We start from the raw sequence: 25956 nt of genomic DNA, 5'->3' as shown, positions 1-25956 counted from the left end.
TTGAGTGAGCAGGAAAGCTTATCAACATCACAAAATGATTTGAAAGATTTGGGGCATGTGCTGATAAAATATGTCAAGCCTACCTTCAGTTTGACAAGCATTTGATTCAAAATATTTCTGTGAACGGCTCTAGCCCCCAAATTTCCTGACGTTTTGGATATTCCTTTACTTGGTAGCTTTGTTTTCTTTATAACATTGTATATGGACTTGGTTATAATTAATGTCATCTTACAATCTACGCCAAGAAGTAGATTTTGTTCTAAAGTATCATTGGGTTAAAGCAAAGGGCCTGAGAAGATTATGACAGACAAATAATAACTGTCCATCATTAAATCAATGGACATCAAGGCACATGCTTGAAAGTCTAACTACTCAGGAGCCAGAGATCGAAGGATCATCATTCAAATCCAGCCGGGTAAGAAAATCCAAGAGACTCTTATCTCCAACTAACCAGCAAAAAGCTGGAAGTACAGCTGTAGTTCAGGGGATAGAGTGATAGCCTTGAGCAATAAAGAGAAAGGACAGTGCCCAAGTCCTGAATTCAAGGCCTAATACCAACATAAAACAAACAACAGGGGCCAGGAGTTTGGCCTAGTGGTAGCGTGCTTGCCTAGCATGCACGAAAACCCGGGTTCAATTCCTCGGTAACACATACATAGAAAAAAGCCGGAAATGGTGCAGAGGCTCAAGTGGTAGAGCTCTAGCCTTGAGAAAGTCCAAGGACAGTGCTCAGGCCCTGAGCTCAAGCCCAGAACTGGCAAAAACAACAACAACAACAACAAAAGCAATGGACAGAAAGTCATGAATTACTACAAATAAAACATTTTCATTCATAGCCAGTAAACTAGAAGCTGGACTACATCATCAATAATGACATTAATGATCTTTAAAGATTACTATTAAGGGGAATCATGAATCATATAATTAAGTATATCCCCCATTTTAGAAAAATAAAATACAAGAAATATTTGTTATGCAGCAATATTCCAAAGACAGTATACTAGTACTCATCAAGTATACTTCCAATATCCATACTTTTGAATATTTTTATTATCTTTATGTAGTAGGACAAAAGTGTTGCCATTCACCTAAGCAGTCCATGAACACAGTACATCTTAATCAACCCACTTCTCCAAAGCCACTGTTTGTCATACTCATCATAATCTTAGGTCATGAATTGAAGTTTCTGTCATCTGGCAAAACAATTCATGTGTACAATGCATCTTGTGTCATCCCTCAACATCTTCACCTCTCTTCAATCCACCCTCCCTTCCCTAATATTTCTCAATTCTTTGGTATATATGTGTATACACACACACACACACACAGAGGCTATATGTATATATGTATACATATACACAATGGATTCTTGCCTGCATTCTTGTATTTTCTTTTATGTGAGTTTAAAAGATGTACTTTACAAATTCTTAAACAGTCTTCCTTTATCCTCCCATCATTATGATACAAAAGCATGATAACAGCAAGGTGGCTTATACCTGTTAACTCTAGCACTCATGGGTGAAAGTACAGATAACTCAATAGGAGGCCACCTTGAGCTATGAAATATAGACTTGTCTGGAAAAAAAAACTGATAAAGAAGGGGGAAAATAACATTCTGCAAAGTGAATACATTTGTGATTAGATTAAACAAATATATTTTGAAGATAAATGCTAAATTTGTAAAGGATATTCTTGAAAGAATACTATGTTTGATTTAGATAATGCACATTATGGACAAAACATGACACACTAAAATCAGAAAATTAGACTTCCCCAAATGATGATGAGAATACCTGTTGATATGTCCTTCACTGGCATAACATTGTAAATATGTTTTCATTGGTGAATTTTTAAGATGAGAAAAGAGTTCTTCAGAATGGCTACCATCTTTGATAAGCTGCTCCATAAATTCAGTAAAGGGATTCAATAATTTCTCCACAGAAACTGAAATGAAAATTTTAGTTATTAAATATTATTTCAGTAGACATTCATTTTGCTCTCTCATTACCCTGTGATATAACACAAAGATGCAAATTTTGATGTAAAAATACATTTCAAGAACTCAAATTTTAATTACAATTCATTGTTACTCTAAAAATAGACCAAAATTGCATAGCACATCATTCTTCAATTGCCAATTTCCATATACTATCTTCAAAAGTCCTGTTATTCTTTACAAAATTATGAGAAATCTTTATGCCCATTTTTAAGTATTATAGTGTCTCAAAATAAATAAAACAAAAACTAAAATCTACCTTTATATAATATGCTATCATTTTAATTGAAAAATGTGTATTTGTATGAAAAAGCAGATGTTTTGCAACGAACTGTATTATGTGCAATAAATCACCAACTGACACAGTATTTTGCTTTTGTAGAACTTGTTCATGATGAAACATGTCTATTTTGCAAATATGAGTAATAATCAATCCTTAAAGATTACTGATTTACAGGAATGAGACAAGGATGCCCGCTCTATCCACTCCTCTTTAACATAGTATTAGAATTCCTAGCCAGAGCAGTAAGGCAAGAAGCAAGCATAAAGGGGATCCAAATAGGGAAAGAGGAAGTGAAACTTTCCCTCTTTGCAGATGATATGATTCTGTATTTAAAGAACCCTATAGACTCCACTCCCAAGCTCCTTGAGCTGATTCAAAACTTTGGAAGGGTAGCAGGCTATAAAATTAACCCTCAAAAATCAACTGCCTTCCAATATGGCAACAATGAGAGGAACGAGGCAACACTCAGGAAAGCAACACCTTTTGCAATAGCCTCAAAGAAAACAAAGTACCTAGGAATTAACTTGACTAAGAACGTAAAGCACCTTTTTGATGAAAACTTTAAAACCCTGAAAAAGGAAATTAAAGCAGAACTGAGGAAATGGAAAAATCTCCCATGCTCCTGGATTGGAAGAATTTACATCGTGAAAATGACAATCTTGCCAAGGGCTATCTACAAATTCAACGCAATACCCATCAATATCCCAAAATCATTCTTTAAAGAAACAGATCCAAATGGATCAAAGACTTGGAGGTAAAAGCTGACACACTGAAAACTTTACAAGAAGAATAAGAGATACACTAGGCCTCCTCGGCACAGGTTGAAACTTTCTTAATAAGGACCCAGAAACACAACAAATCAGAGAAAGTCTGGATAAGTGGGACTGCATTAAACTGCAGAGCTTCTGTATGGCAAAGGAGATAGCTAGCAAATTCACTTGAAAGCCTACAGAGTGGGAGAAGATCTTCACTAACCATACAACAGACAAAGGCCTCATATCTAAAAATATATCAACAGCTCAAAAAATTGAATCACTTCAAAACTAATCTCCAAAGAAACAGCCATCCCATTAAGACTTTAAGCCAAAGACTTAGAGAGTCTTCTCTGAAGAAGAAATAAGAATGGCCTAAAGACACATGAAGAAATGCTCAACATCTCTGGCCATAAAAGAAATGCAGGCCGGGAGTTTGGCCTAGTGGTTAAAGTGCTTGCCTAGCATGCATGAAGACCCGGGTTCGACTCCTCGGTACCACATACATAGAAAAAAAGCCGGGAAGTGGTGCTGAGGCTCAAGTGGTAGAGCTCTAGCCTTGAGAAAGTCCAAGGACAGTGCTCAAGCCCTGAGCCCAAGCCCAGGACTAGCAAAAAAAAAAAAAAAAAGAAATGCAAATTAAAACTACTCTAAGATTCCACCTCACTCCAGTTAGAATGGCCAGGATCAAGAAATCTAATAACAGATGCTGGAGGTGATATGGTCAGGAGGGATCACTACTATACTCTTGTTGGTGGGAGTGCAAACTCATTCAACCACTATGGAAAGCAGTATGGCAGTTCCTCAAAAGACTAAACATAGAGCTCTCCTATGACCCAGCAATTCCACTACTTGGCATTTACCCAATGGTTCAGAAACAAGGACATATTAAATCCACTAGCACAACAATGTTCATTGCAGCACTATTTACCATAGCAAAGATATGGAACCAACCCAGATGTCCCTCAGTTGATGAGTGGATCAACAAGATATGGTATGTATATCCCAAAGGAATTCTATGCTGCTGTCAGAAAGAACCCCATCGCCCCATTTGTAGGAAATGAAAAGACAGAAAATATCATAGTAAGTGAAGCAAGCCAGACTCAAAAGAACATAGACTCAATGGTTTCCCTCATTTATCATTATCAGTAGAAACCTTGGGCTCTCCTAGCAGAGATTTACAATAGATCAAAACTTAGATACATAAGGCCATATTGGATGATGCTAAATGAAAGGACCTCCAGGATACAGAAACAAAAGCCATATAATGAGTGATTGCTGTCTTTAATGAGCTATGTTATCTCTCATCTCTTTTGCTGTCCCTTGGTTATCTCATATTGTTACAGTATTTTACCTTATTATCTGATATATTGTATATATGCCTATTTGGTTATTTGAAACAGGATAAGGAAGGGGGAAAACAAGATGAGGGGCTGGGTGGGGGGAGGGAAAATGGAGACCAAAACAGGAGAAAGGGTATTAATGTTTGTGAAGTAATGCATCTTCTATCTGGTGAATATAATGTAACCCTCCTATTAATTACAATAAAAAATTCATAAAAAAGATTACTGATTTTAAAAAAATTCTTTTGGGTCAGGAGTGTGCCTTAGTTGTAGAGTGCTTGCCTAACATGCACAAAATCCTGGGTTCTATTCCTTGGTATCACACACAAAAGCCAGAAGTGGTACTGTGGCTCAAAGGTAGAGTGCAAGCCTTGGCAAAGCTCAAGGACAAATCCCAAGGTCCTGACTTCAAGCCCCAAGACTGGCAAAAAAAAATTTTTTTTAAACAAAATTATTTGAAGAAATTAATCTCCTATGTAAGAATAACATTACTCATCTACCAAAAAAGCTATATTTAAAGATTTTCCCAGAAGTGTTTATAAGGCATGCTGACGTACCTACATTCATTCAGCCACTTTTTTCAATGTAGCCAACAAGACAGATAGCTGTTCAGGAAAAATGATATTGCAATGGTCAGAGAAAAAGAAAATTATAGGCAATGACCTTTCTTAGCCCCTCAATCACTATTAAGTAAATAGATCAGCATCATACAAATACAATTAATCTCACTGGTGGAAAAAAAAAAGCATATGAATCCTTCAGACTTTGTTTCTCCTTATAGTAATTTTTGAAAAACAGCTTTGACTTCAAACAAAAGCACATAGCTTCTCTAAAAGAAAAGCAAAAACAAACATGAAATATCCCGCAAGGATCACAAAGTAGATGTTGGAATGCTGCTTTTGTTTCTCCCTCTCCCACTATTCTGACATCTGGTCAAAATGTAATTTAAAAACTATAGTACTGTAACATTCCAAAAGAGAGAAAGAAAAAAAAAGTTAAGGAAACTTGGGAATAAGTGGAGAGTGAAATGACCCAGGGTTAAAATGTACTGAGTGAAAGTAAAAATAGAGAAATAACTTTTTCTGATACAAAGAGATTAACTTGCATAACCAGCTATACCTTTTACAGTGAATAAAAAGGAAATTTACATTTACATGAGCTGTAACTAGGTAGTACAGTAGGAACACTAACAATAAGAATGATGAATACAGAATATGTACTTCAAGGTCCAAGGTGGAATTTCTCTTTTTCAAAGTTACTGCAGTGAAAACTCAAGCCTGTCAAGTACTAGTTTTCATAGTCAAGGGTGTTCATATTTTAGCTTTCTTTTAAACCTGCTACTAACTTTGTGAGAGCAAATGTACCTATTACTTTCTGCTGTCAAAAATTACCTAACACAGTGGTAAACCTACACAGGGTTCTTCAATAGCTATGAGGATGAATGAACCATGTTTTTGTTCAGCCAGGACACTTCTGACCTGTAGTGGGCCACTCTATATAGACTATCCATACGACAGGACCAATGATATTTAGAACACCACCATGTAGTCACAAAGTCGGTATTCTTTGCCAAACAAAAGTTTGTATTCTGGCTGGGAGTGTAGCCTAGTAGTAATGTGCTTGCCTAGCATGCACGATGACCCAGGTTTGATTCCTGGGTACCACATACATAGAAAGCCAGAAGTGGTGCAAAGGCTCAAGTGGTAAAATGCAAACCTTGAGAAAGCCCAAGTTCAGTGCTCAGGTCCATCCTGAGCAAGTTTTCACCCAACCTGATCTCTATTTTTTGTCATTTACTTAGCAATGACTTTAATATTTTCTCACATAAAGCTTTATAAAGATGGTATTAACATCTACCACCCACAGGCTAGAGGAAACCAGGTTTCCTCCCTGAATTAGTTTGCCCCCAAATAGCTAGTGGGGTTTTAAACTAAAAACCATGAGATACTAATATATGAGTGAATACAAAGACCCGCGTCCCACAAAGTAATAGCACAAACTCGCCTTGGTACAGTTTTTAATATCATTCCCAAATTCAAATTACACTCAAAAGATGAACATTGTTCCCTTCAAAAAATGAGGATTCAGAGTGAGCCATGGGTAAAATCTAACGAGATCTGTGCCTTTGACCACTTAAACCCAGTGTGTCTTAGCACTTCGGCTTTTTCACAAACGTCTACAGAAAGATAATTAGGAATCCTGGAGAAGGAATTATTCCCTAAGGTCCCAGTGGACTAAGCCTCACTTAAAGAGCTACCGGGCTTCTCTGAATCTGGTATTTAATGTTAGGTGCTGGGGGCGGGGGGGCGGGGAGGAGGATTATAAAGGATTCTTTCTGAAACTCAGCCCTACTCTGGGTTTTGCAGGAGACAGGCCCACCTCGGGCTAAAACAGGCCCAACCCCAGGAAACAAGTCCGGCGGCCTCCTCCTGGGGACCAGGAAGGGAGGATGCAGAAACACGCCAAGGTGGGCGCCGCGGCTGTCAACTCCTGGACCCGCCCCGTGACCCACCCCGGTCCCAGACCTCCGTGGGCGGGCGGCCAGCCACCGTACTAGCTCCGACACCGAGTCACTTCCATTCTGTCAGAGAAGGAGCTGGCCCTCCCAGCCCACCAGGCCCGCCGCCGCTCGACCCCCGCCGAGGCGTCCGCACGGCGTCGTGACGTCAGCCGCCGCGACGCACAAAGGGCCGGAAGGTCCCTGAAGACTGGCGTCCCGCTGGGAAGGCCGGCCAGTGTACCTGGGAGGTCCAGCTGGGTCAGGTGAGGGGAAACGGGATGCGAGGAGTGAGTGAAAGACAAGGAATGGAGGCAGAGGTCGCGAGGCCCGAGGCAGGAGGATTCCTAGAGCAGCTAGAGGGACCACAGGGCCCTCCCGGATGTGGTGACAAACGCAGAGCTAGTAACCGGCCAGCGGCTTCTCTGGCAACCGCTGTCCCGCCCCTTCCGGCGTCCCTCAGCCGGCGTGGCGCTGATTGGTCGCGGCTCGGGAGAGCGGGTTTCCCTCCTGCTTCTCCGGGCGGAAGTCTGGAGGCGAGGCCCGGGAGACGCTCAGTCGCTGGGGTCGGTTCTCTGGAAGATTCTTTTTTTTCCCTCCTCAAGGCTTTGTTGTATGCCAAAGGCCAGTACTTGTGTGTGGTTACGGGCAAACTTAACCAAGCTCATCCACGAAAGAAAACACGACCAATTCCAATTCTTCTGACTGTAGGCCTGAAAGCGTTCCGGTTTTATTTTAAAAGGGGAGCTTGGAAAAGCCAAGGCAAAACTACGATAGAAAGAAACCTTGCCTGAAGTGTGTGATGTTGTTCACCTTTACCTGGGGCTCCGGTGCTCCGTTTTGTTGGAAGAGCAGAACTGTAGTGTTGAAAATGCCTCCTCAGAGCCAAATCATGGTATCTTTCCTACAGCCATCTGGTAGACAGAACAAACATAGCTTAGAAGCTCTTTCGGTACTTCTGTGCTCCTGGTATACGTATGTTTAGCATTCAGGCTCCCATCTAATATTTGCTTTTACTATTAGATTCAGCAATGTCTTGTTTTTCCCCAAGCCCTGTGACTGCCCAGCAAAAAAGTCATGAGAGTTAAAAATTCCTATCATTATGCCCTGCTTACAAAGTGCTGGAGATTGAAATTGATGGTCTGTGGCCTTTGCCAAGTCATCTAACCTCTCTCTTTTCTAAGAAAGAGAATTGTAGTGGTGGAGTTAAGAACATGAACAACGCCGGACACCAGAGGCTCAAGCCTGTAAGCCTATCTACTCAGAAACTGAGTGAGGATCATGGTTCAAAGCCAGCACTGTCAGACAACGCTGAGAGACTCTTAATTCCAGTTAACTACCAAAAAGCAATAAACAGCTGTGGTTCATGTTGTAGAGTGCAAACCTTAAGGAAAAAAAGCTGGAACACAATACTAGGTCCTGAGTTCAAGCCCAAGGACGGGTACACAAAAAATAAAATGAGATGTATACACAATTCTGGTCTATCCAGTGCTAACCACTAGCTGAAGTTCTTAATTGGTCATAGTTGAAGAAATAACTAAACAGAAGCTCATGATTAATCAATGTGTTCAATTAATCACATTGATAGCATGCAATCATAAAGCAATAACATCTAAGATTTCCTATAATTATATAGTCTCAAATTTACAGTTTAAACTGAATTGTACAAATAGAGTAAATGTCATCCCAATCTAGATCTAATTTGCCCCTAAAATCAGATTCAATACTGAGTTTTGTTACAGGATATCTTATTCCTTAATTAAATGGGAAAAACCATTCCAGCCCATCACAAAACACTACAGATGATTGTAGGTCTCAGATCATGTTTATGTCATTGTGTCCTTTTTTTTTTCCTATTTCAGTCATCAAAGGAATGCCCAACCAAGCAAAGACTTGATTTCTCTCATTAGTAAGCCTACAAGCTGGAAAGATTATTATTTCATCCACACAGCTGGATATTCAAAAGAGAAGAGAAACAAGTTCCTAGAAACCTGGAGGAAGGAGACAAAAGGATCAGGACTGTGATCTGTACTCTGTCCATGTCCACTGCTGCCCTTGCATTCCAGCAGTAACTCCTAGATGGTCAACTGTTTCCGCTCTTGGGTTTTTTTCCTATCCATGTTCTACAGATAAACCAGAGTAATCTTTACAAAAGAATATCTGAAACATTGTCATCTTCTTTAAAGGCAAGGTTTGGGTACCAAGGTAGCTCTGCCAAGAGAGTGAACTTGTTGAGCAGCAAGTCTCCCATGATCTGTGTCCTAGTGGTACTCCAATGCCATCCTGTCCTCTGGATCACCCCACTCCATCTCTTACTTTGCTATGCTTATTCCTTCCCCTCTCACTACTTTCTGTCTCACATAGTTTCCTGATCCCTTTCCTCCTTACCTGTCAATAATAAGCTTAACTAAAGAAGGCAAAAGACCTCCAAAGAGGAAAACGAATAAACTATTGAAGAAGCTGAAGACACTAGAAGATAAAAGACCTTCCCCTTGCATTTGATCAGAATTCTATTGTGACAATGTCCATACTGTCCAATACTATACAAATTCAGTGTGATCTACATCAAAATTCCAATGGCTTTCATCACAGATCAAGTGACAATCCATTTAGAAGCACAAAAGATCCCAAAAGCCAAAGCAATCCTGAACAAAAAGAGCAATACTGTAGATATAATAACTGATTCCAAATGATATTACAGAGCTATGGTAACTGAAATACGGTATCAATATAAAAATAGACACCAATGGAACAGGAATAACAATATTCAGAAGTAAATCTAAGCAACTACAGCCATTAGATTTTCAACAAAGGTCCCAAAGTCCTATATAAGAGAAAAGGCATCCTCTGGTCAGCAGTATTGGGCAAACTGGATTCTCTATTCCTCACTGTATCAAAATCAATGGAAAAATGGAACAAGAACCTTGATAGAAGAACTAAGTCTTTGAAACAGAGAAAACACAGGGGAGACACTTCCAAGATATTGGCATAAGTAATGACTTTCTGACAAGGATTAATAAGTACTATTGCAACAAATTAAAAGCTTTCTGTGCTAGGAAATGATTACCAGAGTAAAGAGAGTATACAGAATGGGAGAAAAATGTTGGTAACTATTCATCTCACAGGGTATTAATATCCAGAATTTATGAAGAACCTAGAAATTAAATAACAGTGAAAATAAAAGTGGGAGAATGGGGGGGATGAGTTGGGTTTAACTATATGGAGGAGAATTATAAATGAGGGTGGTACTGATGAAGATGTACTTGTAATCTGGTGTGTTGAATTGAAACCCCTTTGTATACCTAAATGATAAATACCCAAATCACAATCCAGCCAGTAAAGATGAACTGAACATATACCTCTTAATAGGAAAAGCATAAATGACCAATAAATATATGAAAAACTGTTCAACATCAGCCATTGGGGATAAACAAAAGAACATAGAGACTTCATCTCAGTACTGTTAAGAAAACAAAAATCATGTGCTGGCAACAATGTTGAGAAAGGAACCGTGTGTTATATGAAAGGAGAGAGGGCTACCTATACACTGTTGGTAGAAATATAAATTAGTACCATATGGTGGTTATTAAGAAACTGCTATATGATCGAATGTACCATTCTTGGGAATCTACCCAAAGGAATCAATGCCAATATACAACAGAGTTTTCTGTATACTCCCCTTTGCATTGCTATTCACAATAGTCATTATGATGGACATAGATATAATGAGGTAAATGAATAAAGAAAATGTGGCATGTGTACACAATGGAGTTTTTGGCCATAAAGAAGAATGAAATATTGCCTGCAAAGAAATGACACAAATAATCATTTTAAGTGAAATAACCCAGACTCATACAAGTCTCATTTATTTTCTCTCACAAGCAGATATAAAAGTGCAAGGACACCTATTTGGGAATAAAAGCTTCCATTTGAAAGTGAATTAGAAGGGTAATGGGAGGTAAATATGTTATATTCATGAAATTCAATTTATACATTTAAAATATGCTAATGATGGCACAGACTTCCTCTTGCATTGGCTATATAATCAACAAGTACATCCTTGTATATTCCCTGCAGCTCTTCAGATACAGAGACTACTCCAAGCAAGGCCCAAGAATCTAAACCATATAAGTACAGCACACATTTATTGGTCACACTGAATTTAGTGTGAGTTACTAATACCACAATAATTTATCAACTTTACAGGCAATGTAAGAGGCTATTAGTGAAGCTGAAATGTAAATTTATCCCTTAATTCATATTCAGTTGAAAATCATAATTTAAAATGACAATTTTGAAAAAAATGACAATTTTGAATTAATATTTATATTGAAATTGTATGAGAGCATAATAAGAGAGTATTACTCTCGTGTTGACCTACAGAGTCAGAATCCAGATTTGAATTGATGATTATTCTTAGGCTCATGAAAATTTGGAAGACTCTGTGCCAAATAGCACTTGCTACACCCTGGAAAAGCAGTCTGTGTAATTTCATTCTTTGCTAAGGATTTTATCTCAGGATTCTGAGCCTCAGTACCTGCATTCCCACAACAGAAGAGGGAGCTCTAATCTAGTTCCCAAATCTTTCCTGAGGTGCTGCGTGTGAACTGTGTTGGCTTTATGTAATGTATTAAAAGCAGGAGAAATAGAGGAAGAAAACCGAATTGGCCTGCTGTTCCTTAGTGGACTTCGAGGCAGCAAAAGAGGTTACCATATCACTGGGGTCTCAGAGATGTACTGAAACTAGTCATTGCAGGAAGAAACTGAAAGGCTGGGGAAAAACTCAAGAAGTACTTCTGTGTTCCTAGTTAATTTTCATTGGTTTAAGGATTTCCCATGCCTGGCTCATACCTCTAATGCTAGCAGCTACTTAGGAAGCTGAGACTTGAGTATCATGGTTTGAAGCCAGCCCAGGTAGGAAAGTTCATGAGACTCTTATCACCAATAAACTACTCAAGAAGCCAGAAGTAGAGCTGTGGCTCAAGTGGTAGCCTCGAGAAAAAAAAAAATCAGGTACTCCACCCAGGCCCTGATTCAAGACCCAGGACTGGCACCAAAAACAAATAAAACAAGATACCATATATTTGTACTTTTTCCTATTTTCTTCTCTGGAAAATAAAATAGTTTACCCATAAAATGTTATATCTGATACATAATAAACAATTTATGCCTGCTTTGCAAATGAGAAATGTTTTATATAATGCCCATCATTTTATTATTGAGTTGCTATTTATAGTAGTTCTTGTTTTCCATTCATTTTGTCCAAATTGTGTGTGTGTGTGTGTGTGTGTGTGTGTGTGTGTGTGTGTGTACACAAGGTAACCTACTTGTTCATTGTAACAGTGAATTAAAGAATGTGAGGAATAGGATTGGATTAAGCAGATGAATGTTTCTTTCTTAGAAATGATTAAATCAAGACTCGAGTTTAATTGAGCCATATACAGTGGTTTGGGGCTGTAATTCCTTACTTGAGAGATAAACGTAGACAAGCTGTGATTCAAGAGGAACCTGGACCTTATCTGAAAAATTATGTCAGCCTGGTGAAACATGCCTGGAATCCTAGCTACATGGAACGATAAATAGGAAAATTGTGGTGGAGACTGATCAGGGTAAAAAGCATAAGATTCTATCAGAAATAACTAAAGCATTATTAGGTAGGGACAACAACTTGCAAAGAACAAGGCTCTCTGCTCAAATCTCAGTAGTGAAAAATACTTAAAATTTTTGTGAAGGAAATAAATATAACCAGTCTCTTCTGTTCTCATTTATGTGGTATATACCCTGTAGATATGCAGAAAGAGAATTTTGGAGAATCTGTGATCCTAATCCTACTCTGGTATCCAACACAGAGCTCACTTAAGATTCTCAAGAAAACATAACTACTTTTATTTTTCTTCAACATCATTTCCACAAATGGGAAAGTCATTTTCTGTGATCCATGATATCAGGTATGAGAAAGTGCTTTGAAAACAATAAAGCATCATACAAGCATGAAGGGTTCTTTTTAATAATAACTGTGGATGTCAAGTCTTTTTTTCTGCTAGGGTCTTCATAGTATTCAAATTCAGTACCTCCTTCTATCATGAGTCCTGACCTTTGTTTTTGTTTTTTCAATTCTGGGACTCTTGCATCACCAGCTCTCAAACAGTTGTCTCTGACAAGCACTTGTTTCATTGACATGCTCAGTTACGTACTTAAGTTTCATCCCCATTTGACCAAGCAGAAAACCCTTCCCACACCTTTTGTGAACTTTGTTCTTTTGTTTTGACAATAAGTATGTATTTGAAATAGCTAGGATAATGGAGGTGTGGAATGTGCCACTGAGTCCTTGGGAAACTTAACTTTTCCATAAATTCTTATATTTGATCATTTGTCCCATACCTATTTTGATTTAGTTCATAAATTTTGCCTTAACTACACTAGCTGGCCAATAAGCTTCATAGCCCAACCAGTCCTGGGACTTGAACTCAGGGCCTAAGCGCTGTCCTCAGGCTTTCCTCAAGGCCAGCATTCTACCACTTGAGCCACAGCACTACTTCCGGGTTTGTTTTTTTTTAATCAGTGTATGCGGTACCAAGGAATCGAACCCAGCGTGTCATGCATGCTAGGCAAGCACTCTACCACTAGGGCAAACTCCCAGCCCCTGCTTTCCTTTTCTAAATGGAATTGTCAAAGCAAAATGTGAGGAAAGGATCTAAAACTTTCTTTGAGCCAAGGTGTCACATCTCATCATTTTCCTGATACCAATCAGATGATTTATTTGTTTTGCCTGTAGCTCTATACCAAGGGACTCCATGAAAAGAAACAAGCAAGCCCTTCTGAGACCAACCTGAACTGCAAGATGAGACAATGAACAAAGATGTGCTTTAGATTCTCTAATTACTGAAATTCAATAACAACTGTTTTCTTGAAAGCAAATAAAAACAGAGCAGATTCCTAGAATTTACATAACATTGAAATAAAACCTTGAAAATAGAAGTCCCATTTTTTCTCCACCCCAGATATATTTTATTTCTTAGATATCATAAAACCTATTGACACAACCAGCAAATACTTTTTCATGAAAGTAGAAATTGTTCATTTGGAATCACACTTTATCAGAAGAGAACACTGTGTTCAGGAATGACTTTTAATTATTCAGGCATGTCAGTTTTCTCCAGCTTTTTAGCTTTTTCTTCTGTAGAATTGGCCAAGTGAGAGAAGTAGGCAATAAGAAGAGATGTTCACCTGGCAAGTTCCCAGGCCTGATTGCTGAGGAAAGTGAGATCTGAAGGGCAGGTCAGAACACATGTGATGGGAAGACTTTCAGAAGTCAATGTGATTCCTGAGACCTGGTCAGAAATTGAGTCAGTGATGGGGAATCTTGGAGGAAACAGCAACTATGGAGGCCAGTAAAGTGGCCAGAGAGATGGTTTGGGCCCGGAACTAGGGACTAAAAAAACAACGTAAGTGGTTGTGTTGCTTGAAGTCTCAGCCCAGACATCAAATCTCAAGTGTCTGCTCTGGTTTTAAGTCAGTTGAAATTAGGCAAGGTCACTTTATGGATGGTGTTCTTTAAAAGCTACACATACTCTCTAACCAGTCTTCATGCTCACATCCTAAGGAAGCCACTGAAGCTGTTGAGAACAACAAGTACAGAGAATACTAAATTGACCCCTCACTAAGGAGTCAATAGCGAACAAGCTAGCAAAAGACTCCTTGCTTGCTGGGGAAAATAAGCTATTCTTACAGTTTAGACACAAGTTTAGCTTTGGAATACTTTGCTTTACTGCTATGAATAACTTTTTCTTAAACTGCCAAGAAAAGTCGGATTAAAGTGCATTGTTCAGTTCAGTGAGTCACAATTATAGGGAGACCTTTGGAGTTGCCACATCAGCTGATGGAAAAATCCCACAAATCCAGGCTGGGAAATAGCTTCAGAAAACAAGGTAGCTTGTGTGGTTCTGAGCTGTAGATAGACAAGTTTAGCAGCCATGTGACAAGCAACATTCCATTCTTCAGCACACCCAAGTATCCACAAAGACCTAATGCAAAGGAGAAAACTGCAATAAGCAATCACTTTCATTTATTATCCTTTTTTATTGTATTTTATTGTGCTATATAGAGGGTGATATACAGGGTGATGTATAGAGGGGTTACAGTTACATTCATCAGGCAGTGGATACATTACTTCTTGAAGATTGATATCGCTTCCCATGTTTTTCTTCCACTTTTCCAACTCCTACCTCCTCCCAATCATCTAGGGATTATGCTTCCATAACTAACTTTCTTGTTAGGAGTGAGCTCCTTGGGGACTGATCCTTGATTCCTAATATAGCCAGTGTCTCTCACCTTGCATTGCATTCACAATAATTGTGAGGGGAGAAAAAAAGAGGTTATAAATGACAAGGTACAGCAGTAATAACAGAGGAATCTAATATTTACATGCCAGTTACTATATGGTAGGTAAAATTATAACCAATTATAATAGGTAATACTTAAATTTTCCAACCTAAGATAGTATATTTCCTTGTCTTTTCAAAACTGTTAAGTGCTGATTTGTAATTGGAAGACACTTTATTAATGAAGGCTAAGGTAAAAACTTTAGACCCTATTTCAGAGCTATAGTGACCAAAACAGCTTGATACTGGCATAAGAACAGGCCTGAAGACTAATGGAATAGAACTGAGGACCCAGATATTAAACCACAGACCTATGACCACCTAATCTTTGATAAGGGAGCCAAAAAAATAGAATAGAAGAAAGACAGCCTCTTCAACAAGTGGTGCTGGCAGAACTCGTTAAGCACATGCAGAAAACTAAAGTTGGATCCTGCTTTGTCATCCTGCACCAGGATTAACTACAAATGAATCAAAGACCTGGAGGTAAAAGCTGACACACTGAAAACTTCACAAGAAGGAATAAGAGATACACTAGGCCTCCTCGGCACAGGTTGAAACTTTCTTAATAAGGACCCAGAAACACAACAAATCAAAGAAAGGCTGGTTAAGTGGGACTGCATTAAACTGCGGAGCTTCTGTATGGCAAAGGAGATAGCTAGAAAATTCACTAGAAAGCCTACAGAGTGGGAGAAGATCTTCACTAACCATACAACAGACAAAGGCCTCATATCTAAAATATATCAACAGCTCAAAAAATCGAATCAATTCAAAACTAATCTCCAAAGAAACAACCATCCCATTAAAAGATGGGCCAAAGTCTTAAAGAGAGTCTTCTCTGAAGAAGAAATAAGAGGGCCTATAGACACATGAAGAAATGCTCAACATCTCTGGCCATAAAAGAAATGCAAATCAAAACTACTCTAAGATTCCACCTCACTCCAGTTAGAATGGCCAGGATCAAGAAATCTAATAACAGATGCTGGAGGTGATATGGTCAGGAGGGATCACTACTATACTCTTGTTGGTGGGAGTGCAAACTCATTCAACCACTATGGAAAGCAGTGTGGCAGTTCCTCAAAAGAGTAATCATAGAGCTTTCCTATGACCCATCAGTTCCACTACTTGGTATTTACCCAATGGTTCAGAAACAAGGACATACTAAATCCACTAGCACAACAATGTTCAATGCAGCACTATTTACCATAGCAAAGATATGGAACCAACCCAGATGCCCCTCAGTTGATGAGTGGATCAACAAGATGTGGTATGTATACCCAAAGGAATTCTATGCTGCCATTAAAAAGAATGACATTGTCCCATTTGTAAGGAAATGGAAAGACTTGGAAAAAAATCATATTAAGTGAAGTAAGCCAGACTCAAAAGAACATAGGTTCTACAGTTTCCCTCATTTGTAATAATTAGTACACATTTCTCCTAAAAGAGGACCACACAGCTCAGAAGCTGTATACATAAGGTCATACAGAATGAGACTAAATGAAATGAACTCTAGGTTAATGAAACAAGAGGTTTATCTTTGTGCTTGCTGTTTTTAATCTACCATGTAAAGTTATTCCTTTCTCTCCTTTTCCCCACTTTTTGTTAATTTCATGAGGTTACTGTATCTGAATTTGTATACTGGTATGCTATAAACACATTTATCTGTTTATTTGAATAGGAAAGGGAAGGGGGAAAACAAGATGACTGGAAGGGACAAAGGAATGAAAACGGGGACAAAAACATGAGAAGGGATATCAAGTTTTGAGAAATAATGTACCCACCACCTGACAAATGTAACTGTAACCCCTCTATATGTTATCCCAACAATAAAACACACACACACACACACACACACACACACACACACAAATAAATAGTTCTCACTGAATATGGAGTTATTCTGTGTAAATATAGGAGAACTAGATATTGTTAGAACTACTGAGTAGCAGAGAAAACAATATCCGAAACAATAATGAATTTAGAGTCCATTGGTCTTATTTTAACATTATGATAATACTCAATTTTTCAATGTTTCAGATATTCTGAACATTTGAAATATGTACAAAATAGGCATAATGAAACCCATTATTCAGTTCAAAGCATGTGTTCCTTTCCCACTGACTATCAGAAATCTTCCTGAGATTCAGTGTCTTTTCTTAAAAATGGAAATAAAGGTTTATCTGCATCAGGGAATTGATATTTAACTGAGTTAATCTACGAACTCAGACCAATATATAATGACCACCTGTTATTAATTTCTCATAAAATAATTGTGAATCCTACTGTATATTAAATCATAATGGATAATGGAAAACTAGGTTGACAGGCAGGGTTTGCTCTCAAGAGAATGTTTTTTTTTTAGCAATAAATCATTTTCTCTCTCTGATTCAGAAAAGAAACAAAGTGGGGCCAGGTAAAAGGCCTTCTGGCTTGCACTGCATCCAAATTTCTGGCACTTACCCTTCCCTAGGGGCCAGAGATATCTGATACCTTCTCTACAGCCATCTGCTGAGAGCTTGCCCAGACTGCCTAACTTGGCTGCAGGGTGATTTCCTAGTCTTCAAAATAAGCAGGCAAGGAATCTTATGACCAACAATGAACAGAGCACAGAAGAGAAGTAGTTAGTTGTACTGACAAACATGAGGCTGTGAGAAGGAGCAAAGAAAAAGCACCAGAGGATTTTGTATTTCTACTGTAAGAAGATCAATCTAAATATACTGAATTCCAGCCCAGCCAGGCAGTACTCCTGCTTTTAAGCTCCATTGATTTTATTTACTTCTCCCCTCTATGAAGATACAAAATGAGGAAGAGGTGGACGGTTTCTTGCCCAACTATGATTCAGGAGGAAGCTCAACTACAGAACAGGCAAGTGTGGCATCACCTTATAGAAAAAGAACTTGTAGAGACAGGTCCTACATAGATCCACCCCAAATTTTTAAAAGAAGCCACCTCCTTCATTATCTGTAATAGGACCTTTCAGTTCAGGAAGAAGCTATCTGCTTCCAAACTGACCACAAAGTATAATGTACAATACAGGCCCTCTGTGAATAAACTGGGGGGCCTCTAAAATATGACCCCCACGGGCAATGCTAGAGCCTTTTGCTGCCTGAAGTTTGTAACTCTTCTGATTGCCCTAAATACAGAACTTCTATTCCTGGAAGCTGGACTGCAGCTTCATGGCAATGGGTATGATGGATTACTTGTTGCAATTAGTCCCCTGGTACCAGAGAATCAGAGCCTGATCCCAAACATTAAGGTGAGTAACATTACAAAATCAATATTGTTTTCCCATTAGACCCGACCTATTACCTATTACCTTCTCTAAAAAGCTGACAAACTAACCTTCCTGGCTTGAATTTGAGCCATAAAGAAAGCAGTATTTTTTTTAAAGATAGTACTAAAAATTGTGATTATGATCAATTCAGCTTTTGCGTCTAGCTCAGTGTAGTCTAGTTCATATTATACAATCCAGCCCTCTTTTGTTGTTGTTGTTATTATTGTTGTTATTGTTGGTGTTGCTGCTGGCAACTGTTAAGGATTTTGTTGTAGATTTTTTCCTGTATGACTTAGGGATAGTAACTTTTAAAAATATCAACCCAATATAGTAAAGAAAGACAGAATGTTTGTCTGATGAATAAACATGATAAGTATTTATTAAAATCATCTTTTGCATCCTATCATGAAGGTGAGAATTTCAGACAGAAAATTTCACTTACTGTTTCATAAAGTGACTATTTTCATGTTACTGTGATAAGGGAAGGACACTAAAAGCCCTTTTCTGCGCTGCCTGAGTGAAAATTATATCCTTATAAGGTATGGTCTTGAACATGCCTATAGGTGGAACATGAGGATTTGCTTGGTAAAAGCTTTAAACCATTTCAAAAAGTTAGGAAAATTCTGGGGGTATTTCGGGCTTTTTACAGTTAATATGTGTTCCTTTTTGTGTGATTTAAGATATTTTGTTGGATTCAGTAAACTTTTTAATGTAAAGCCAAAAAAGTGATATCCTGCAAATTTTAGTGCCTGTTACGACTTTACCTTTTTAATTTTTTTTCCCTTAAATTCCACTGGCCTAGGAGTGAAGGCTTTCCCTGATAGTGTGAGGCTGTCTGCCCTACCCCCCATGAGGCTGAGGGTCAGAGGGGGCTCCTGGTGAGGTAGGAGGCAGCAGTTCTTGCCCCCCCACAAATATCTGAGTTTTCTATTTGTCTTTTGTACAGTTGTGGAGATTCATTGTAAGATGATCTAAGTTTAGCTTTTCTAAAGGAAAAAAAAGTTAGGAAAATCATAAGGACAAGTCCAGGCCCACAATCACTGTCCCCAAATCTCTCCCAGATTATCATCTGAATTTTTTATTTTATTTGTAAATTTCCATTTTATCACTTTCATTAACTATAGCCAAAAGCCAAAACATAAAAGATTTAAGTGATAAAAATGAGTTTTTCTTTTTCTTACTTATAGGAAATGATAACTGAAGCTTCTTTTTATCTATTCAATGCTACTAAGAGAAGAGTGTTTTTCAGAACTGTACAAATTTTAATACCTGCCACTTGGAATGCTCATAATTACAGCAAAGTAAAACAAGAATCATATGAAAAGGTAAAAAGTTGGAATTTTATCTAATAAACTTCACTGACTTAGAGGAAAAATTTTTCAAAATATGAAGTGTCATTGCTATTAAAATAGGTGGATAATATTTCTGGGTGGAGTTATTGGAAAAATATATACGCTGTACCTTGTAAACATAAGCAATTACTATGTATCAATTCTTTTAGCTAAAGAAGAGAAAATAACAATGAATGGAAAATAAAATATATTAATATTAAATTATGGGGGTAAATTTAGTAAAATATTATTGCCCAAGCATCTCTTTATTTTGTACCTTAGAAGACTATTTTCATTTACATCTTTTCACATGTATATTCAGATAGATAAATCACCCAGCTATATAAAAATAATACTATTATCCTCCTAGGCCAATGTGAAAATAGCTGAGATAACCATAACCTAAATCAAGCATGCTGAATTATAGGAGTGAGAAGAAAGAGGGGGAAATCTGGAAGGGGGTTGTTTAATGGAGAACATCAATTTGTGACATTGGTGTAAAATTTCATAAGTTTGCTTCAATTCTTAGTTATCCTTTGAGGATATGCTTAGAAATTGAATGGTCTAGCAATGGACATCGATATCTTCATGTCTTGAAGCTAAAGAAAATCTTAAAAACATGTGATAAATAACTGAATGAAAGTATTTCCCAATTCTAGACACTAAGAAAGATGGATAGGGTGAGCTGGGTGGGTGTGGTGGCTCATATCTGTAATCATAGCTACTCAGGAGGCTGAGATCTGAGGATCTAGGTTCAAAGCCAGCTGGGGCACAAAAGGACCTGAGACTGTTATCTCCAATTAACCTCTAGAAAACAGGAAGTGGGGCTTAGCTCAAGGGTAGGGTGGTAGCCTTAAGCTGAAGAGGTCAGGGATAATGCCCAGGCCTAGAGGTAAGGCAGTAGCCTTACCTTGAGCTGAACAGCTCAGGGACAGTGCCCAGGCCGAGTTCAAGCCCCATGACCCACAAAAAAAAAAAAAAAGAATGATGGATAGGTGAGACTGGGAAGAGGGGTGGTGTATATTAAATTTTGATGGATGCTGGGTATTTTGCATATGCTATTTAATCTCATATGTTCAGTTTCATACCTGAAATTGATTGCTGTTAAAACTGAGGTGTTGGTGTGTGCGTGTGTGCGTGTGTGTGTGTGTGTGTGTGTGTTGTAATGACTTTGGCTTTCTACAAGTAAATGTTAATTATTTTAAATTTAATTTTTGTTCATTGGTGGAAAAAACTCAACATGTAGAAATATGGAAAATATTTTCTTTTTTCATATATTTTTATTGTAATTAATAGAAGGGTTATATTATATTCACCAAATAGAAGGTGCATTGTTTCACAAACATTGATACCCTTTCTCATGTTTTGGTCCCCATTTCCCTCCCCAACCCTGACCCTCATCTTTTTTCCCCCCTTCCCTATCTATTTCAAATAACCAAATAAACATATATATATAACATATCAGATAACAAGGTAAAATACTGTAACAATATGAAATAACCAAAGGACAGCAAAAGAGATGAGAGATAACATGGTACATTAAGGATAACATGGAAAATATTTTCTGTATTCAATGATTCATATACATTTACAATGCATTTTCCTTGCATATTAATCATAATTATATGTATTCGATTATATTAGAACTAGTGGTTTAAAATTCAAGTCTCCTACACTCTCACTACCAGTTTTTTTAAGAATTTATTAACGTTGATTTTTACATCATATTTTAAATGACAAGTTTAACATACAAGTGTTCAAGGAGGCAATCTCTATTTATTTACAATTACTGTCCCACTGCCACTTTTTAAATCTATAAACTTAACTTCTAAGAATATGTCCCAGATAAGATGTTATCTTCCTTTCTAAAAATGAGAAAATGTTTTCTATAAAATTATGCTGACTGTATGGTTATATAAATAATATGTAAATTTTTACTGAAGAAGTCATTTCAATAACAGAAATTGAAATGGTCAAGACACATAATGGAATATAATTTCATTAGAATGATTGTTTTCTTTTGCCTGGCTATGAACCAGGCAAAAGAAACATATTGTGGGGGAGGGAAATGGGGACCAAGACATGAGAAAGGGTATCAATGTTTGTGATGTAATGCACCTTCTATCTGGTGACTATAATGTAACCCTTCTATTAATTATAATTAAAAAGATACAAAAATAATAAAACATTAGAAAAAGAACATATTGTATTGTTTTCACTGATGCAGTAGCCCACAGAAATTTGTTTGCAAAAGGCTGTGACTCTTTACAATACAGTTCCAAATGATGTGTAAATGCTCTTAAAAGTTCTTTAAATATTTTATTGTATTTTGTAATGTCATATAACATCAGACTTTTATAGTGTTGTCTTGAAAATATTTTAATCTGGAAAATAATAAGGTCAAAGGAGGTAAGAAAGTTCTATGAAAATTTGCTAATGTGGTTTTTGTTTAACTAGGGTTGAACTCAGGTCCTCTACTTGCTAGACAAGCATTCTACCACTTGAGCTATGCCCCTGGTCCTTCATTCTAGGTTATTCCAGATAAGGTTTCACATTAAACACTGGAACTGTTCTGGAACTGAGATCCTTCTACCTCTGCCTCTTAGCTAGGATTATAGGCATGAAACTGGTATATTTTTCTTTTTATATAGATGTTTTTGAAAGTGTCAAATGATTTAGGTAATGCTTAGCTATGAGAACATTCTCAATTTCATCTACAGAACATTTTTTTTCCTTCAATCAGGCTTTAAAGCAAGGTATCATGAATGGTTCAAATCTTAGGTATATGAAAGTTATATGTTAAGGTACAGTGTACCACACTTCCTTTTTCCTATTTAGGCAAATATTATAGTGAACAATTGGAATGGTGAACATGGAGATGACCCTTATACCTTACAGTACAGAGGATGTGGAAAAGCAGGAAAATATATTCATTTCACACCAAATTTCCTGTTGAATGATGACTTGACAGCTGGCTATGGATCACGAGGTAAGGTTCAACTTATCAAAAAGAAGCCACTAGACAATACTATTCACAGTATTTTGTGCTTGGTGCTGAGAGAACATGAAACTTGTTAAGGACTTAGTATCTGGATGGGGAGACAGGCCAAGTACAATGCAAATATGAGGGACAAAGAAAAGTTAAGCACCAAATTAATAGTCCAGAAGAATCCAGTGAAGGAATTTTTATGCATGGGCGGTTAGAACAAAACTCACAAAGGAGAGGAGCCTCAGGGCTGACATCTTTTTAATTAGAGTATGAATGACTCTGTGGCTACCAAGGAATCTAAGGCATGTTTGAGCGCATTGTGGCTACTGACAATGCAGATGGGGTACAGGAGAAAATGCTGAAATGAACATGAGAAGTAATACAACCATTACTTGACGGATGTAACTGTAACCCCTCTATACTTATCCCAACAATAAAATACAATTTTAAAAAAGAAAATGCTGAAAAGTTCATAAGGGGAAGTTGATGTGAGGTACAGCCTAAAATGCTGACATATTCAAGTCACCACTGAAGATTTCTAAGCACAGGAGCAACACCATCGTAAGATTTGTTTTCATCAGTCTGTCTCTGTGAATACTCAGATCAATAAGGGAGAAACTGGATATCAGGTGGATAAATGGGAAAAGTCCAAGAATGAGGCCAAGAGACTTGAGTGGAGGCAGCAAGACAAGGGCAAGAAAGTTATCAGAACAGTGAGGACTTCCTATGTGCCTGTTACTTCTTAAATACTTAAGTATTTTCATATTTTATCCTAACAACTGTAAGTGATGAGAAATATCCCAGACTTTAAAAAGAGAAATAGAAACATGAACTGTGGCACAGCAAAAGGTAAGAGTTTTGTGCAAATGGTGTAATGAACAGGACATATCAGAAACAGAGAATATTTCTGAAAGGGGAAACTCTAAGTCTGGATTTATGTGAGAAGATGGCAAGGTGCAGTGGGCTGTCTTTCTTGAAGAGTCAAGATATGGACAGATGTTGATGGGGAGGACTTAGGAGAGAAGGCACCAAGTCATATCCCAGTACATAGGCTGGTGAACACCAAGTGATATCCAAGGAAGAAGCAAGTAAGTGCAGGCCTAGGACTAACTGTCCAATCATAATTTTTGTTTTGGGTTTTTTTTCCCTATAATCCTAGCTACATAGGAAGGTGAGATCTGAGGATCATGGTTCAAAGCCAGTCCCTGAGACTCTTATCTCCAGTTAACTACCAGAAAACTGGAAGTGGCACTGTGGTTCAAGTGATAGAGCACTAGCATTAAGCTGAAGAGCTCAGGGACAGTGACCAGGCCCAGAGTTCAAACGCCATGACCAAAAAAAAAAAAAAAAAAAAGATACAATAGAATACTTTCTTGAAAACCTTTTTACATAAGTGGAGCTGTGGTTCATGTGGTAGAGTGCCAAGCCTTGAACAAAACTGCCGAGGGCCAGTACCTAAAATCTGAGTTCAAGACCCAGTACAAAAATAAATAAATAAAAAGAACCCTGCAAAAAAGTACAAGGAGGTTATAATAATCCACCAGCATATGCCTTTATCAGAACATCTAAATTTCATGAGTCAACATAAACTTCCCCTTACGACATTAATCCAGTCTTTTCTCTTCTCGTCATTTGTCCTAAGATGCAATTGCACAATATTACACAACCCGAGTCAGCTTAGAGAATTACTACCTGAGTTCCAGCACTAAAAAGGAATAGGTACTTTGGGAAGAAGTTCATTTGTAAAGTGTCTATGAGGAAGAAGTAAGTTATGAGCTGAACTTGGAAGAAATGTGAAACTTAAAGAGACTGACATAAACTTATAAGTGATTTGATGCTCAGAATAGGAATTTCCTTCAATATGTTTGGACAATGAATAAAACAAAAGAGAAGGGCATAGCCAAGAAGGTTTTGTGATATTTTTGATCCTTTCTTCCTCCCTGGTTCCTGGGTTTCAATCATTGTAGATATAATTAACTTTGTAAGATAAAAGCAGACATGCTTGCGTAGCACAGGCTGAAGGCTGAGAAAGCTTTATTTACTTGCCTGGATAGATATTTTCCAAGAGGAAATTCTGAACTAAATAATTCTGAAGCGAAATAGAAAGTTGTTAGACAGCTTCATTGGGGAAATGAGAGAATATGGGATTCCTTGTTATCCTCTAACAGATGTACATTGAGTAAATCACTGCTTTGCATTTACAGGACCAAATATATTTTCAGGCTGCTTTTTAATGATGATTGGATGTAGAATAGGAAAAAGTACGAGAGAGAATTGGACTTTGGTTCTTTGGACTGAGGGTTAGCAAGACCCTTTGAACTGATTAGGCTTGCAAGTCCATTCCTTAGATTTCTAGAAGCATAATAATAATAATAATAATAATAATAATAATAATAATAATAAATAACAGAAGTCCTCCCTTTTACAGGTAGAGTGTTTGTCCATGAATGGGCCCATCTCCGCTGGGGTGTGTTTGATGAATATAACTATAACAAACCTCTCTACATAAATAGGAGAAGTCAAATTGAAGTACAAGGTCAGTACTTTTCTTGTGTTTCAAATTTATTATTTATTACTCTAGCATTGATGAGCTTACTTTTTTTTTTCCAGTCCTGGGCTTGAGCTCAGAGCCTGAGCACTGTCCTTGGACTTTCTCAAGGCTAGAGCTCTACCACTTGAGCCTCAGCACCACTTCCGGCTTTTTTCTATGTATGTGGTATCGAGGAATCGAACCCGGGTCTTCATGCATGCTAGGCAAGCACTTTAACCACTAGGCCAAACTCCCGGCCCCTGAGCTTACTTTTAATATTTCAAAATTGTGGATCATCTTTACAATAAAGAAATGTCTCTAAATGCCTCATTGACCCATATTTAAATATTACAGGAAGTAAAAAAAAATCTTACAGATAAGACAAAGTGTTGGCAATGGCAATGAAAACTTAATTGACAGAGAAAAGACTATCCCATTTTGATTTTATATTAAATTGCCTTTTCAAATGGGAATATTTATGAATCAAATATCAAAACAGCATAAAAATTATAGTTTTAGCTGTCTTGCTTTTACCATTGTCTTAATTGGGTTCTTTTTTGTAACTTCTAATATTAGTTTCTTA

General features: G+C 37.6%; 2 protein-coding genes across 8 annotated transcripts in view; one reads left to right on the top strand and one right to left on the bottom strand.

Annotated features, from left to right (window-relative positions):
- Odf2l (outer dense fiber of sperm tails 2 like) overlaps window positions 1–25956 on the bottom strand; it is a 108127-nt gene that overhangs the window by 36327 nt on the left and 45844 nt on the right. For 2 of the 7 annotated variants that reach the window (XM_090334477.1, XM_090334470.1), the window contains one exon: window positions 1794–1944. In XM_090334477.1, coding sequence (XP_090190603.1) covers window positions 1794–1906 — 113 coding nt within the window. In that variant the 5' untranslated portion in view covers window positions 1907–1944. Of the gene's footprint in view, window positions 1–1793; window positions 1945–4931; window positions 4980–6753; window positions 6830–6886; window positions 7033–7115; window positions 7305–25956 lie in introns of those variants that run through there. The other 5 variants (XM_090334474.1, XM_090334473.1, XM_090334472.1 and 2 more) reach the window with 5 other exon arrangements.
- Clca2 (chloride channel accessory 2) overlaps window positions 18320–25956 on the top strand; it is a 28238-nt gene continuing 20601 nt past the window's right edge. Inside the window, exons 1-4 of the mRNA XM_090333966.1 lie at window positions 18320–18505; window positions 19711–19848; window positions 22693–22843; window positions 25272–25383. Coding sequence (XP_090190092.1) covers window positions 18320–18505; window positions 19711–19848; window positions 22693–22843; window positions 25272–25383 — 587 coding nt within the window. The remainder of the gene's footprint in view (window positions 18506–19710; window positions 19849–22692; window positions 22844–25271; window positions 25384–25956) is intronic.

Source organism: Megascapheus bottae, chromosome 6, assembly GCF_031878675.1.
Source record: "Megascapheus bottae isolate mThoBot1 chromosome 6, mThoBot2.hap1, whole genome shotgun sequence".
Taxonomy (NCBI): Eukaryota; Metazoa; Chordata; class Mammalia; order Rodentia; family Geomyidae; genus Megascapheus; species Megascapheus bottae.
This window is presented reverse-complemented; position numbering and strand designations above follow the sequence as displayed.